Raw genomic sequence first — 13,899 nt, 5'->3', positions numbered from 1 at the left:
AGCCTTTTGCTTTCTTAACTATAGTAAGTGGGATTCCAAATATTAGGAATTATTGTTACACAATGTTGGAATTATCAGGTTAGGATTAGGATATATTCAGAACTATCTGAATATGACATTATTCAGTGAATTCCATTTTTTTCCGAATCCAAGAATGAATCCCTAATTATTGTTAACATACAGTAAATACTACTATTTACAAATACTAGTGTCAATCACTTGTTACATTTGTGTTCCTCTTTCTCTGTTAGAGAATAATAATCAAGGTGGCTAACAACAAAAAGAGCCAAGATAATATAGGAAATTATACTTCAGCCAAAATTAAACTAGCAAACAGAGGTGGGCAAATTCAAGAACCACCCAAACCTATTGGGACCTTGGAGTGCCACACCTGCTTCTGTGTTGCTTCTGCAATCTGATTCTGCAATCTTGATTGTTAGAAGCAGTTTTGAAATGTCCCTAATCCTCTCTATGGCCCAAAACAGTTTTGAACTTCATAACATGGAATGTTGGGAGCCTCTAGTCGGGTGCAGGGCTTCATTGGACCCCTTGGGTCCTTTGCTGTCTGTGCCTGCATTTTGCCCACCCACCATAAAAGCATATCAATAAAAATGGATCAGTAGTCTTCATTATCACACTCTTAATTAAAACCTGCATCAGCAAAGTCAATGTAAAAGTCAAGAGGCCATCTCATTAAGTACATTTTCTTGTCCATGGAAGGCCAACAAAAACAGTTGTAAAGCATGAAAAAAGCCACTGAAAAAAATGTATCTTCTGTTTCCTCCAGTGTACCTATGATGGTGAGTAAGACAAAGAGAAAGCCCTCTGCTAATGACCTTCAAACCAGAGTAGGTTTATGGGGAAATGCCATCATTCAGGGAACCCAGTCTCAAGTTGTATAAAGTTCTACAGGTTATAATTGGCTCCTTGAGGTATGCCTAGAAACAGATCGGTTTTCTTTATATCTGTTGTATTCTGAGTATGCATACTTGCTAGACAAGATAAAAAAACAACATGCTGGATAAAACCAACATCCCCAAGCATTTTTTTTTTTGCAAGAATCTTAACAGTATACAGCTTAGTAGATCAAATGACTATGAGCTATCCTCTGCTGATCTTCTGTGAATCGTATTTATAGAATTGGAAGAAACTTCAAGGGTTTTCTAGCCCAGCTCCGTGCTATTGTGGGAAATCCATGGAAATACACAGCTAGAGCATCCCTGACAGATGGCTATCCAGCTTCTGTTTGAAGATCTCTAAAGCAGAGACTCCACCATCTTCCAAGTAGGCAGTTGCACTGTCAAACAGCTCTTACTGTCAGGAAAGTCTTGTAATAATATGCAAAATCTTGAGTAATGATGTATGTCTGTGTTTTATTCCAAGATGCCTAAGCTTCAGAAATATAATTTTAATAGCTGTCTATGATGTAACATTAGACATCATTAAACCACCACTTCTAGTTCCTGTTACAACCTGTTACCTCAGACAGTTGTCTTCCCTTATCCATGCAACAGATTTTTATGTGCTTCAGCTTGCTGAAGGCTCTAGGAGCCTGGGTTTACCGTGTTTTGTGTGTGTACAGAGCAAGTTTCTCTAAGGCGTTTCATCACTTGTTCTTTGTGACCTCTCACTTTTTCCCCTTAAATGCAGGAAGTCACCCACTACCTGGTGAAATGGTGCTCATTGCCTTATGAGGAAAGCACTTGGGAACTAGAGGAAGATGTTGACCCCGGGAAGATCAGAGAATTTGAATCTCTGCAAATCCCACCAGAAATCAAATCCTTGGTAAGCAAAGCTTCAGAAGGGAGAATGAGAGAAGTTACTTTGAGTCAACTGACCACTCACTTAGGATTATACTGTCATTGCTTACTGAGTGCTCAAGTTGCTCATCCATTTTACTGCTCTGTTTATTCTTTTAGAAAATTGTGTTTGCAGAAACATGTGTTGCTCTTCCTGTCTGAGTCTTGCCCTGCAGCAGCAGCCGTTGAACTCTAAATCATTCACTGTCTCCTGTTACAGTGGTGCCTCGCTTAACAATTTTAATTGGTTCCAAAAAATCATCGCTATGGGAAAACATTGCTAAGCAAAACGCAGTTTCCCATTGAAATGCATTGAAAACCGGATAATCCGTTCCAATGGCAACAGATTGCCATCCTTAAGCGAAAATCGCCATAGGAAACATCGCTAAGCGAAACATGGTTCCCCAGTTGAAATGCATTGAAACCTATTCAATGCATCTCAATGGGGGAAAAAATTACAACAAATTTAAAAAGAGTCGGAACAAAGTCAAATTAGTTTAACAAAGGGTTTATTAAGTGCACTTATGTTTTCAAGCATTCTAAACATTTTAAAACATTTTAAACATATAAAAAACAGCCAACATAAGGCTGTCAAAACCATCGTTAAGCGAAACAGGGGGGCCCAAACTGTCATCGGTATGCGAAGCATGGTCCCAAACATCGCTATGCGAAAATCGCCCATAGGGAACATCGTCAAACGGAGTGCAAGATCGCTCCGAAAAAGTCATCGCTAAGTGAATTTGTCATTAAAAGAAGCGCTCGTTAAGCGAGGCACCACTGTACTTAGTTTTCCTCTTCCACTCTCATCCAGATACATACATATATAAACTACATATAACCGGGGAATGAAAATTTGTTCAGTTCTGTTCAATTTATTGCACAATAGCCAATTAGATCTTTTTCTTAAATACTAAAAAAAGTAACAGAGGGTAGGATATAGAAAATAGCAACAGCACAAGCAAGATAAAATATTATAATACAGAATTAATAACATAGATATTAGCTAATAGTTCTAAAAGCATATATTGTCTCCAAGGGTGCAGTTACATATTTCCTCTTCTCTAATGCTGATTTGACATATTTGACAACTTCATTCAATGTAGTATAATAATCAGTGCCTGCCAGCAATGTGAACATTTTCTTTAAAGGGGAGTTATCTTTAATAGTGATAATCAAGGGGTTCTATGGAATGTGAAGATGCCAGATGCTACTGGTTAGAACCTATAATAGTTTTTAACATTTAGTTGACTAAAAAGAATGTAGTCTTTTCCACTCTTATCGTTTCTATTTTATCCCCAGGAACGTCCTGCTTCTGAGTCATGGCAAAAGCTAGGAAAATCACGGGACTATAAGAATAACAACCAGCTGCGAGAATATCAGCTGGAAGGAATGAACTGGCTGCTCTTTAACTGGTACAACAGGTGAGTTGCAGATAGCATTGGGGCACCTTCAGTAGATGTGAGAAGTAACATAAAGTACTATTCCTTGGGCATAGTTCCAGATTCCAGATATGAGCAAGGGTTTGGGGATGCAATTGGCTTGCTTACCTATTTACTACAAATAACTGATTCATATATCCTTATAATGGTTTTAGAGATATACACACCAGTTATCCTGGTAATAAGAGGGGCTCTTGCACTTTATGTAAATGACAAATTGCTACTCTTGGAGATTTAAAGTAATGGCAATTCACAATTTTTAGTGTGGATAGTTTGGCTTTCTGATGGGACTGGGGGCTGGATTGAGATTGAAGATTGGATTATTCATCCCCTGTGCTCTACTTTACCTCTTGTACTGTAACCCATGTTAGTAACGTGGAGACAGAGAAACAGTGTAACTGTTGGAAATGTGGAATTTGGGAACTTAAAACTGATAATTGTCTGAAATCCTGTTGCTTAGTGTAAGGAATTTTGTAACTTTTAATCTGCTCCTAACTGGCAAATAACATGTTTCCAGGGGTGTGCATGCACACTGCATGTCTGTGCAGCCTCAAGAATCTTGGAACTTTTTAGTTACCAGTTTGGAAAGGACTGAAAATTAGGAATGTTCTTATGCTAAGCAACAGGATTTCAGCTGCTATGTGTACCTACTGCTATTGTATGTCCCTATGGCTCTTCCTGTCTACATTTCCTGATGTCTGGCATTTGCTGTGTGGGACATGGAAGTGAACCCTAGCAAAAGAGAAGGCTGTCACAAAGTGGAAAAGAGGTGCCTAGCAAAACTTGTCTAGAAATATAATTGTGCCAAATTTTAAAAGTAAACACAGTCTGCAGGATTATGATGAAATTGCTCATTTTAGTCAGTAGTGAGCTTCCCAAGGTTGTGATACCTGCTCATGGTATTTCTACAGGAAGAACTGCATTCTGGCGGATGAAATGGGTTTGGGGAAGACAATTCAATCCATTACATTCCTGTCTGAGATTTACCTGATGGGTCTTCGGGGTCCCTTCCTCATAATTGCCCCACTGTCCACTATCACTAACTGGGAGAGAGAGTTCCGTACATGGACAGAGATAAATGCCATTGTCTATCATGGCAGTCAGATAAGCCGCCAGATGATCCAACAGTATGAAATGGTGTACCGGGATGCACAGGTTTGTGGTACTATTTTCAGCATTTGCTGCTGCTTATTTACTTCCAGTAGCAGTGTAGCCTTTGGGTGTAGCCTGGCTTCAGTGCTTTAGGATAGCAGGTGGAGGGTCATTTGCCATGAAAGATTTTGTTGGTTTGGGGAATCTAATCTGAAAATCCATTTTACATATAACCAAACATGCTTGGGTTTGTGTGTAAATGCTGTAGCAATTCAGTAGGAATCCATAATTGAGACCCCGGAGCTAAAACTGTTCTTGTTATCAGAATGAAACAAACTGTTCTTCATGGTCTCTGTGAATGCGCGCAAATGGGTTACTCTGCGCCTGCACAGAGGCTCTCAGTTAGAAAACAGAGAATGAAGATTCCCATCCAGGAAGCCTTTGAGGAGAACTCAGTTGATACGGGTTCCTTAGTTATAGCAGTTGTTTCTAGCAATAGGTGTCCTTTCTGTCTTACCCAGTGGGTTCCCTTTTTCATTGTGGATCTGCTCAGTGGCTTCTGCGTGGAGAGTACAATTATGGCAAGTGCATGCAACTGGCCAGATCAAATAGGGAATTTGTACTCATGCCTAGGTATTAGTAGTGTAATACTGTACATGACTACTGAAGTGAGAAATGCAGCTTCATTTTGGTAGAGTTTGAGAAAGATGCTTTTAGGCTTTAAGTTCCTTGTTAAAGCACTCAAATCAGCCACAAAAGATAGATTTGAAGTAATTAGGCCTATCTGCTGCCAAAGGAGTAAATTTTCACTTTTTATTTTGCCATCCTCAGGGCAACCCTCTTCCAGGGCTCTTCAAGTTCCATGTAGTTATCACCACCTTTGAGATGATCTTGGCTGACTGCCCAGAGCTGAAGAAGATCCAGTGGCGCTGTGTGGTCATTGATGAGGCTCATCGGCTCAAGAATAGGAACTGCAAATTACTGGAAGGACTGAAGCTCATGTCTCTGGTGAGGATTTAGTGTTGTTCTGTGTCTTATAGGAATCTCATCATGCAGTGTGAGGAATGCATGAAGGAAGCTGACTGGTATGTGTGTGCATGAGCGTGTGAGACTACTCCTGTTTTTATTGCTGGGTGTATTGGCTGTAGCTTATATCCAATAAATTGCTCTGCTGCAAGCATGTGTTTGGAGTGTGCCAGAAGGAAGATTCTTTCAAGCTTCGTGCTCAGCTATATTCTAAGATCCCAGTTTGCTTACTAGAGGCAAAGACTTGCATCACTTTTTTCTGTGCTGTTTGTTAGTTTTGGGGAAACCGTGGTGTCTTGACGACACCAGCAATCAGATGTTGTGGTCTCTAGGTGCCTTTTTGCAGTGAACAGCTTGAAACAGTGGAAGAAGGATTATGGCTTTGAGCCATCTAGCTTGGCCAGGTTATGTTTGCATGTTCCTCAGATGACAGTGGCTGAGCAGGTGAGGGGCTCTAAAGGCAAGAGAACAGCACATCAGAAGTTCTCTTCCCACAAACCAGTATAAGCCTAGTTTTTCAGCACATTTTTTTTTTGCTGAAAAAGCACCCCCCGGCTTATACTCAAGTCAGTGTCAAAATTACATGTTCTTCCCTGCAGTGTGGGTGTTCTCCGGACTCCCCCACTCATCTGTGGGCGCCTGCAGCCTCTGTGGGTGGTCCGATGATCTGGGTTAAGTACACTGCATTTCTGCTTCCAGGACACTCCCATCCTCCTCCTTTTGCATATTCTATGTACCCACCTTCCTCCTCCATCCTCCATCTCTGCTTATACTGCTGCATTTTCCACCCTCAGCTTATACTCGAGTCAGTAAGTTTTCCCAGTGTTTGTGGTAAAATTGGGTGCTTCGGCTTATATTCGGGTTGGCTTATACGCGAGTATATGTGGTAGTCTGACTGACAGAGTGACCTGTAGCCTTTGGTCCAGAAGTGAAACAGTGCAGGGGCATAATGTACGAGTAGCACCCACTTCACCCTGGTGTCTCCACAAATGCTCTGATTTGATCTTTCCTTACATCATGAATAGGAACACAAAGTGTTGTTGACTGGTACACCCCTGCAGAACTCAGTGGAGGAGCTTTTCAGTCTTCTGAACTTCTTGGAGCCACAGCAGTTCCCATCTGAGACAGCGTTCCTAGAGGAGTTTGGGGACCTCAAAACAGAGGAGCAGGTAAATAGGAAGGATTGCAGTACTGAGCCGTGGCTAATATGTTGAGGAGGAGTTTAATTCAGCGCAAGAAAATATTTAAGACTGCATATGAGGTGGAGGTGATAATTGCTGAGGAACAGACTTGAGAATATATCCTGAATCAAGACCTTGGAAGCAGCAGAACCACGAGAAATTGCTTGTAAGCAGAATGAGTGTTACAATATCTTGAAACCATGCCGGGTACCAGAGCATCATCCTGCCACTGCTCATTTAGAGATAGGGGCATTATGTTGTGATACTCATTTTATTGAGAAACATTAAGTAAGCAAAAGGGTATGAAGTTAAATATCTGGGGAATTACAGAGTTGTCCATTTTGTGGTGAGATTTCCTCCCTCCCCAGTGAAACCACCCCATGAAAGTACATAAAAAGCTTTGTCATCCCCAGATATTCTTGGACTACAACTCCCAGAAATCCTAGACCATCTGGTGAACCAAGGTTAGGAACCATTGATCTTAACACATACATAAATGGACTCGCCTCTTCAGTATGTCCTCACCTACAAATATTGTACACTTCATCTACATGGATCTGTTAATAGGATGTGATTTACATCGGTGCAGCAAATGTCCACATTCAATTACATTTAAAACAATTTGTTGCTTACTTGCAAATGAACACTAAATATTATCTCTTTTTTTTCTCAGAAGTACTAACTTAAAAAAAATCAGCATGCAATCTTTTAGGCCTATGTACGCCACCTGTCTTCCCACAGGTACCACCATATATTAGTGGCATTTCCATGCTCTCCTGATTAAGATTCGCAGAAGGAGAATGGGTAATAAGATGGATGTGACCTAATGTGGTTCTTTAAATGCATACATCTTGAGTTCTGAGCAAAAATTTATTTCAACAATATGCTGAGCCTGGCATCATTTGTTTCTGCGTGACCTCCCAAAGTCAATGTATGAGCTGAGATCATTCATCTCAGACACTCTGTAATAATAGGTGTTTTCCCCCTTTTTCTTCTGGCAGGTAAAGAAGCTTCAGTCCCTCCTGAAACCCATGATGCTGCGACGGCTGAAGGATGATGTGGAGAAAAATCTAGCACCCAAACAGGAGACCATAATTGAGGTAGAGCTGACCAACATCCAGAAGAAATACTATCGGGCAATCCTGGAGAAGAATTTCAGCTTCCTGTCCAAGGGTGCTAACCAGCACAACATGCCCAACCTCATCAACACCATGATGGAACTGCGCAAATGCTGCAACCACCCCTACCTCATCAATGGTAAGGGGTGGATCTGGAAGCATATTTGGCCCTTTGGGGGAGAAGTGACAGCATTGCAGTTTCTCCTTTACCCATCAGTAATTGAAGTGTGTATGTCTACTTAGTGCAAATGTCCCACATGGCCTTCTTTTCAGTAAATGACTTGGGTGTTCATTGCAATGATGCTGTCATGGCTATCCCCCTCTTTTTGGCCTTAACACAAGCTGGGTTATGAGAGAAGGAGTGCAGTGTATAGTTAGAGTACTTTGAATGCCCCTAGTGAAAAATTTTCCCCCTCTTTCTGGACCAGGGGCAGAGGAGAAAATTCTGGAGGATTTCCGTAAAACACACAGCCCAGATGCTCTTGACTTCCAGCTCCAGGCAATGATCCAGGCAGCAGGCAAGCTGGTGTTGATAGATAAGCTGTTGCCGAAGCTGATTGCGGGTGGACATAAGGTGCTGATCTTCTCCCAGATGGTGCGCTGTCTCGATATCCTGGAGGATTATCTCATCCAGAGGCGGTCAGTACAGCCCAGGAGTTCGTACTACAAAAAGCATCACTTCAGTATCTTCCCACAGCATGCTGAGCTGATAGGCTGCATTGTCCTTTTGTTGTACATGTGTGGATAGATTTTACCTCTTACCCACATTCTTTTCTTCCTTCCTTTGTTGCCTCTCTGTCACTCCAGGCTTCTTCTTGTATGTATACTATTTCTCCCCTTTTCCTTTTCACCCTCAGAGGGAAGAATTGAAGGAATGTATTGTGAAAGCAAATGCAAAATCCCAGTCTTGACAGCTCTTGATTTTCACTTCACTTGTGTTCAGATTACATTGTAAGAGAGGGCAAGGAGCAATGCTTGGTAGAAGAACAGGTCTTGCATACAAGAGTTCCCAGGTTCATTTTCTGTTCACTCCCAGTTAAAATGAATGAACTAATAAGAAAGGTATAATACCCTGAAGAGCTATGGTAAACAGTACTGGACTAGATGCACAAATTGTCTTGACAGCTATAAAGTGCAGCTCTTTCTAATTAAGAAGGCCCCCAATAGTTCCCATTTCATTTTACGATGGGGGACTTTGGGGAATCTGGGGGCCTCACTGGAAGCTGCAGTAGGCCACACAGAAAGAAATGTGTACGCACAGACACTCACATTCTCTGCTGCCATACCAAACTGGAATCTAGCAGCAGAAGGTAACTACATCTTTTTGTTTAAAAGAAGGCACACACATATCTTATTTTAAAAGACGTTGTACTTCCCGAAAGCTGCCCAGAGTAAAACTGTCCTTTGAAATGAGATGTGCACCCTGTCCATGTTTGTTTTAAGTAAAGACTGTGATTTAAGACTTAAGGCAGCTATGTTTCAGTGTTGTTGTTGGAGGGAAGTTTACACAAATGGGGGTATGTGTGCACGTAGCCTGTGGACTGCATGTTGCATACCCCTGATCTAGAACAACAAAGAGTAGAGTGAATTTTGGAAAATTTACTTGCCCCAGTTATTATGGATAATCTTTTATAGGCTAGAGTTCACTGTGGTCAACTGGTCTCTCCTCCATGAAAGTATATGTCATGTGTTTATTTATTTTTAAGACTCTTTATTGTTTTTGCTGTCACAATCATGAGCTTGTCACCAGACCATGCTGATACATGCATTTGCTTCTTTATTGTGAGTATAGATGGCCTCAGCAGAGTTTTTTCCCCCAGTTTGTTAATTTTTCTGTCAGCCACACTTCCCTTCTATGTGGATCAAGCTCTGATACTTTTAGAATGCCTTGGAGAATCACAGTCCCTGGCTAGTGCTGCTGTTACTGCCTACTACAGGGTGGACAGCCTGCAGCCTTGCAGGTATTTTTGGATTGCAGCAACCCTAACTACAGCCAAAGTACCCTACTTGAGCCTGAAACTGGAGAACACTGCCAGAAGTAGCATAAGAAGTTTACAACTGTGAAAATCCTTAGTGTTATATTGCCTGGAAACTTACAAGTACAGTGGTGCCCTGCATGACGATGATAATCCATTCCATAGAAATCGCTGTTTAGCGAAATCATTGTCATGCGAAAACTCTTTTCCCATTGGAATGCATTGAAACCCGTTTAATGCGTTCCAGTGGGGAAAATACATCGTCGTCCTGCGAAGATGGCCCATAGGGAAGCCATTTTGCGAGCGCCAATCAGCTGTTAAAATGGCTGTTCCGCGAAGCGTGGGTCCAGAAAACACCTGTTTTCTGAAGCACCGATCAGTGTAAAAATTGTCGTCTTGCGAGAAATGGTTTGCGAAGCACGGACCCAAACATCATCCAGCGAAAATCGCCCATTGGAATCACTGTTTTCCGAATCACTATCGTCATGCGGATTCGTCGTTTTACAAGGTCATTGTCTAGTGAGGTACCACTGTATTTTGGAAGTTACGTGAGACCTGTGCCCAAGAATTGGTGGAATTGAAAGTATATTGTCAACTCTTTGTAGTAGTAATCTGGCTGCAGGACTTTCTTTAGAATATCGATAATATTTTTAAAGATTCTCACTTTGAGAGATAAGCACACTGTATCTTGTGGAGCAACTGGAATTACTACCGTGTTTCCCCCCAAATAAGACAGAGTCTTATTTTATTTTTGGTCCCAAAAAGGCATTAGGGCTTATTTTCAGGGGATGTTTTATTTTATAGTCATGTCATCATCTGGTTGCTGCACAATGCTGCACAGTGTTGGAGGGTGGGGTTTCACTTAACTGGGGCTTATTCTGGGGGTAGGGCTTATATTACGAGCATCTGAGGGCTTATTTTCAGCTTAGGTCTTATTTTTGGGAAAACTGTAGTTTACTCATCAGATCTTCTGTTCTTGTGCTGAATCATTAATTCTCTTGGAATCACTTGATGGCAAGATTGTCAATTCTACAGTTGCAGAACTATGCAAAATCCTGAAGAAAAATGGCTTTGGTTGAGCCTTGAGGAGTAATAGTGGGGATTAATGGTTATTGTGGGTTTTTCGGGCTCTTTGGTGTGTTCTGAAGGTTGTTCTTCCTAACATTTTGCCAGTCTCTGTGGCCGGCATCTTGAGAGGAAGGGAGTCAGAACTCTGTCTGTGCTCTGGTGTAGTTTGTTTGGATAGTGGGGATTAACTTGACTGACACTAGCTTTGCTGACCTCTTAAGAGTATTGGAAGGAAGAAGGTAGTCTTCATTTTACCAATGGCATTTGCTAATGTCAGGGCACGTTTCGGTCCTGTGTATGTGTCTGAAATACAGTCAGCCAGTCAATGTATCACTTTTTAATAGCTTGAAGCATTCCAAACACTTTATCTCAGTACTTCTTGCAACAATCCTATGATGTAGGTCACTGAGATATTGGACATAATAGACCGAGGTTACAAAATATGGGTATGCCTAAAGCCTCCTAATGAATTAATAGCTGGGCTGAGATTTGAAATGAATGGTTATTTCATTGCTAGTACACTTATATTAGACTAAATTATCTGCATCAGTTTAGTGTTACCATCCCAGGCATGCCAATATATTACTACCTTGGCTAAAGCTGAAAGCAGAAAATCCTTGTACTGCTCTTTCTTTCGGCATAATTCCTAAAATAACCCATGTCTCCCTGCCTACACAGATACACCTATGAGCGTATTGATGGCCGAGTGCGTGGAAATTTACGTCAGGCTGCCATTGACCGCTTTTGCAAGCCAGATTCAGATCGCTTTGTCTTCTTGCTTTGTACACGGGCAGGGGGACTGGGCATCAATCTCACTGCTGCTGACACTTGCATCATCTTTGACTCAGACTGGAATCCACAGAATGATTTGCAGGTAATGTGAAGAGCCTTTGGATAGGAACAAATGGCTTGAAGGGCTGACTGATGCACAGCTTTAATGCTTTGTGTGGGAATCCAGGTTATGTAAAGCTGCCTGAAAAATCTGCCTCGGGTTGCTCACAAGAACAGGTGGAGAAATTTGTTTTGACTTCTTGAACACTTGAATCTTTTGAAGCACAAGTTTGTTCCTTCCCTTTTCTGGATCAGTTCGTTGTTGTTTTTTATGGTAAAAGATTTGTACAGAAATGTATATGAATAAGCTTTTCTGTACATTAATTTTGTACAACTTTCTGACACTATGTACATTTTAATGTATTTTTCCTAACACCCACATTTTTCCTAATGCGTACATAGAGATAGGTACAAAAATGCATATGACATTAATAATCAATGTCTTGATATTGTATATGTGTGTATATGCACTTCTCCTGGTATTTTTAATACAATTTGTATTGGCAAATATAATTTATACTTCTGAGAATTGCATTGCAAAATTTGGAGAAGTTCAGAAGCCAAAGAAAAATTATATTCATATTAATATGGAATGTACGGATTAGATCAGCTTGTGTTTAAATGCAAACTCATTTATCATCTAACTTTATTTAGTAGGCAGTGGTGCTTGATGGGGCATCTACCACAAGCACATATCTGTTTTCTGCCATATCTACTCCAGCATACGAACTTTGTGTTTTTAGAAAGTGTTTCATAAAGTTATTTTAAAAAGTAGAAGTCAACCATATAACACTTGGTTTTTTAAATATTTTCTTTGAGTAGAGTCCTTTTGTGTTGGTATCTTTTGAACTGGGTGTCTTAGTTTGGCAGCCAATACTTCATTGGTGTAAATGTTTTTGTTTTTGCTATGGGGAAACAATTTCTTTAGAGAGGCTCAGTTTCATCTCCTTGTCCTGTCCCATTTTCTGTTTCGAGTAAGGTAACTGTTTTGAATAATGACTTTCTCCTGTAGGCTCAGGCTCGCTGCCATCGGATAGGGCAAAGTAAAGCAGTGAAGGTGTATCGTCTCATCACTAGGAATTCATACGAGCGGGAGATGTTTGACAAGGCCAGTTTGAAGTTAGGTCTAGACAAAGCAGTGCTGCAGGATATCAACCGCAAGGGAAGCACCAATGGGGTAAGCAGGCCTTGTAAAGTCAGGACCTTGAATTCTGTACTAGTCTTCACTCCACTTCCAATCTGTACACCTCCATGGCAAACCCATTTTTAGAAGTTTTTAGAGTTCTTGCTTTTTCTTTCTGTGCTTCAAGCTCAGGGTCTGTCTTTCTGTCTGTGTGTCTCTGGAAGGTACAGCAGCTCTCAAAGATGGAAGTTGAGGATTTGCTACGAAAAGGAGCTTATGGGGCACTGATGGATGAGGAAGATGAAGGCTCCAAGTTCTGTGAGGAGGATATTGACCAAATTCTGCAGCGTAGAACCCAGACTATCACTATCCAGACTGAAGGGAAAGGCTCCACATTCTCCAAGGTTGGTGAACTCTTGAAAGGATGACTGCTTTAATGAAATGAATATTTCAAAATGGTTTATTCCAAGCAAACCATGGTTAAAGTTAATCACAATTTGCTTATTTGTTTGTTTGTCTGGACATTATGGCAGGCTGTAAATCAGCAAATCTTCCAGACTCTTCCTCATATCTGAAGCAGAGGCAGAGAATGAAGGGGCTAGTGCAGTCCTGTAGTTTGCATAGATTCATTCTTGTCCTATGAAGCATTTGTCTAAACAAGGCCATGATGTTTTCTGTTTAAATAATCACAACTTGGTCTTGGATATCAACCAGAATAGTTAAAGATAGTACTTGGTATGTATAATTATCCAAACAAACTCCATTTTCAGTTCTTCTTAGTGTACTTGGAGATTCACTTTGGTGTGTTGCTATCTTAAAGTATAAAATAAAGTGGTAATTTGCTCTTGAAAGCAATAAACTGGTTGCAAAGTATGTTGTTTGTTTATTTATTTTAAAGAAATCTTTGCCCAACTTTTCTCCTTAAAAGATTGAATTCTACAGTGGTGCCCCACTTGACGATGATAATGCGTTTCAGCAAAATTGCTGCACAGCGAAATCGTCATCAAGTGGGAAAAAACCCCATTGGAATGCACTGAAAACCGGTCACTGCGTTCCAGTGGGGGAAGTACCTGATCGTCCTGCGAAGATCCTCCATAGGGTGGCCATTTTCCAATGCCTGTAAAGCGAAAATAGGTCAGCAAAACAGCAGGGAGCCATTTTGCGAGCCGCCAATCATATGTTTTTAGATCATCGTTAAGCGAAAAATCGGTTCCTGAAGCAGGGAACTGATCGTTGTGAAGCGAAA

The 13,899-nt window shown here is 41.0% G+C and overlaps 1 protein-coding gene across 5 annotated transcripts in view; it reads left to right on the top strand.

Moving 5' to 3' along the window:
• Positions 1-13,899, top strand: part of CHD6 (chromodomain helicase DNA binding protein 6) — a 159,353-nt gene that overhangs the window by 105,734 nt on the left and 39,720 nt on the right. For 4 of the 5 annotated variants that reach the window (XM_072997041.2, XM_072997037.2, XM_078393263.1 and 1 more), the window contains 10 exons: positions 1,651-1,785; positions 3,099-3,220; positions 4,150-4,393; positions 5,162-5,338; positions 6,382-6,525; positions 7,539-7,794; positions 8,084-8,294; positions 11,378-11,573; positions 12,543-12,707; positions 12,878-13,057. In XM_072997041.2, the coding sequence (XP_072853142.2) occupies positions 1,651-1,785; positions 3,099-3,220; positions 4,150-4,393; positions 5,162-5,338; positions 6,382-6,525; positions 7,539-7,794; positions 8,084-8,294; positions 11,378-11,573; positions 12,543-12,707; positions 12,878-13,057 (1,830 nt within the window). The remainder of the gene's footprint in view (positions 1-1,650; positions 1,786-3,098; positions 3,221-4,149; positions 4,394-5,161; positions 5,339-6,381; positions 6,526-7,538; positions 7,795-8,083; positions 8,295-11,377; positions 11,574-12,542; positions 12,708-12,877; positions 13,058-13,899) is intronic. The other variant, XM_072997039.2, reaches the window with a different exon arrangement.

This window comes from Pogona vitticeps, chromosome 4 (genome assembly GCF_051106095.1).
Source record: "Pogona vitticeps strain Pit_001003342236 chromosome 4, PviZW2.1, whole genome shotgun sequence".
NCBI lineage: Eukaryota > Metazoa > Chordata > Lepidosauria > Squamata > Agamidae > Pogona > Pogona vitticeps.
This window is presented reverse-complemented; position numbering and strand designations above follow the sequence as displayed.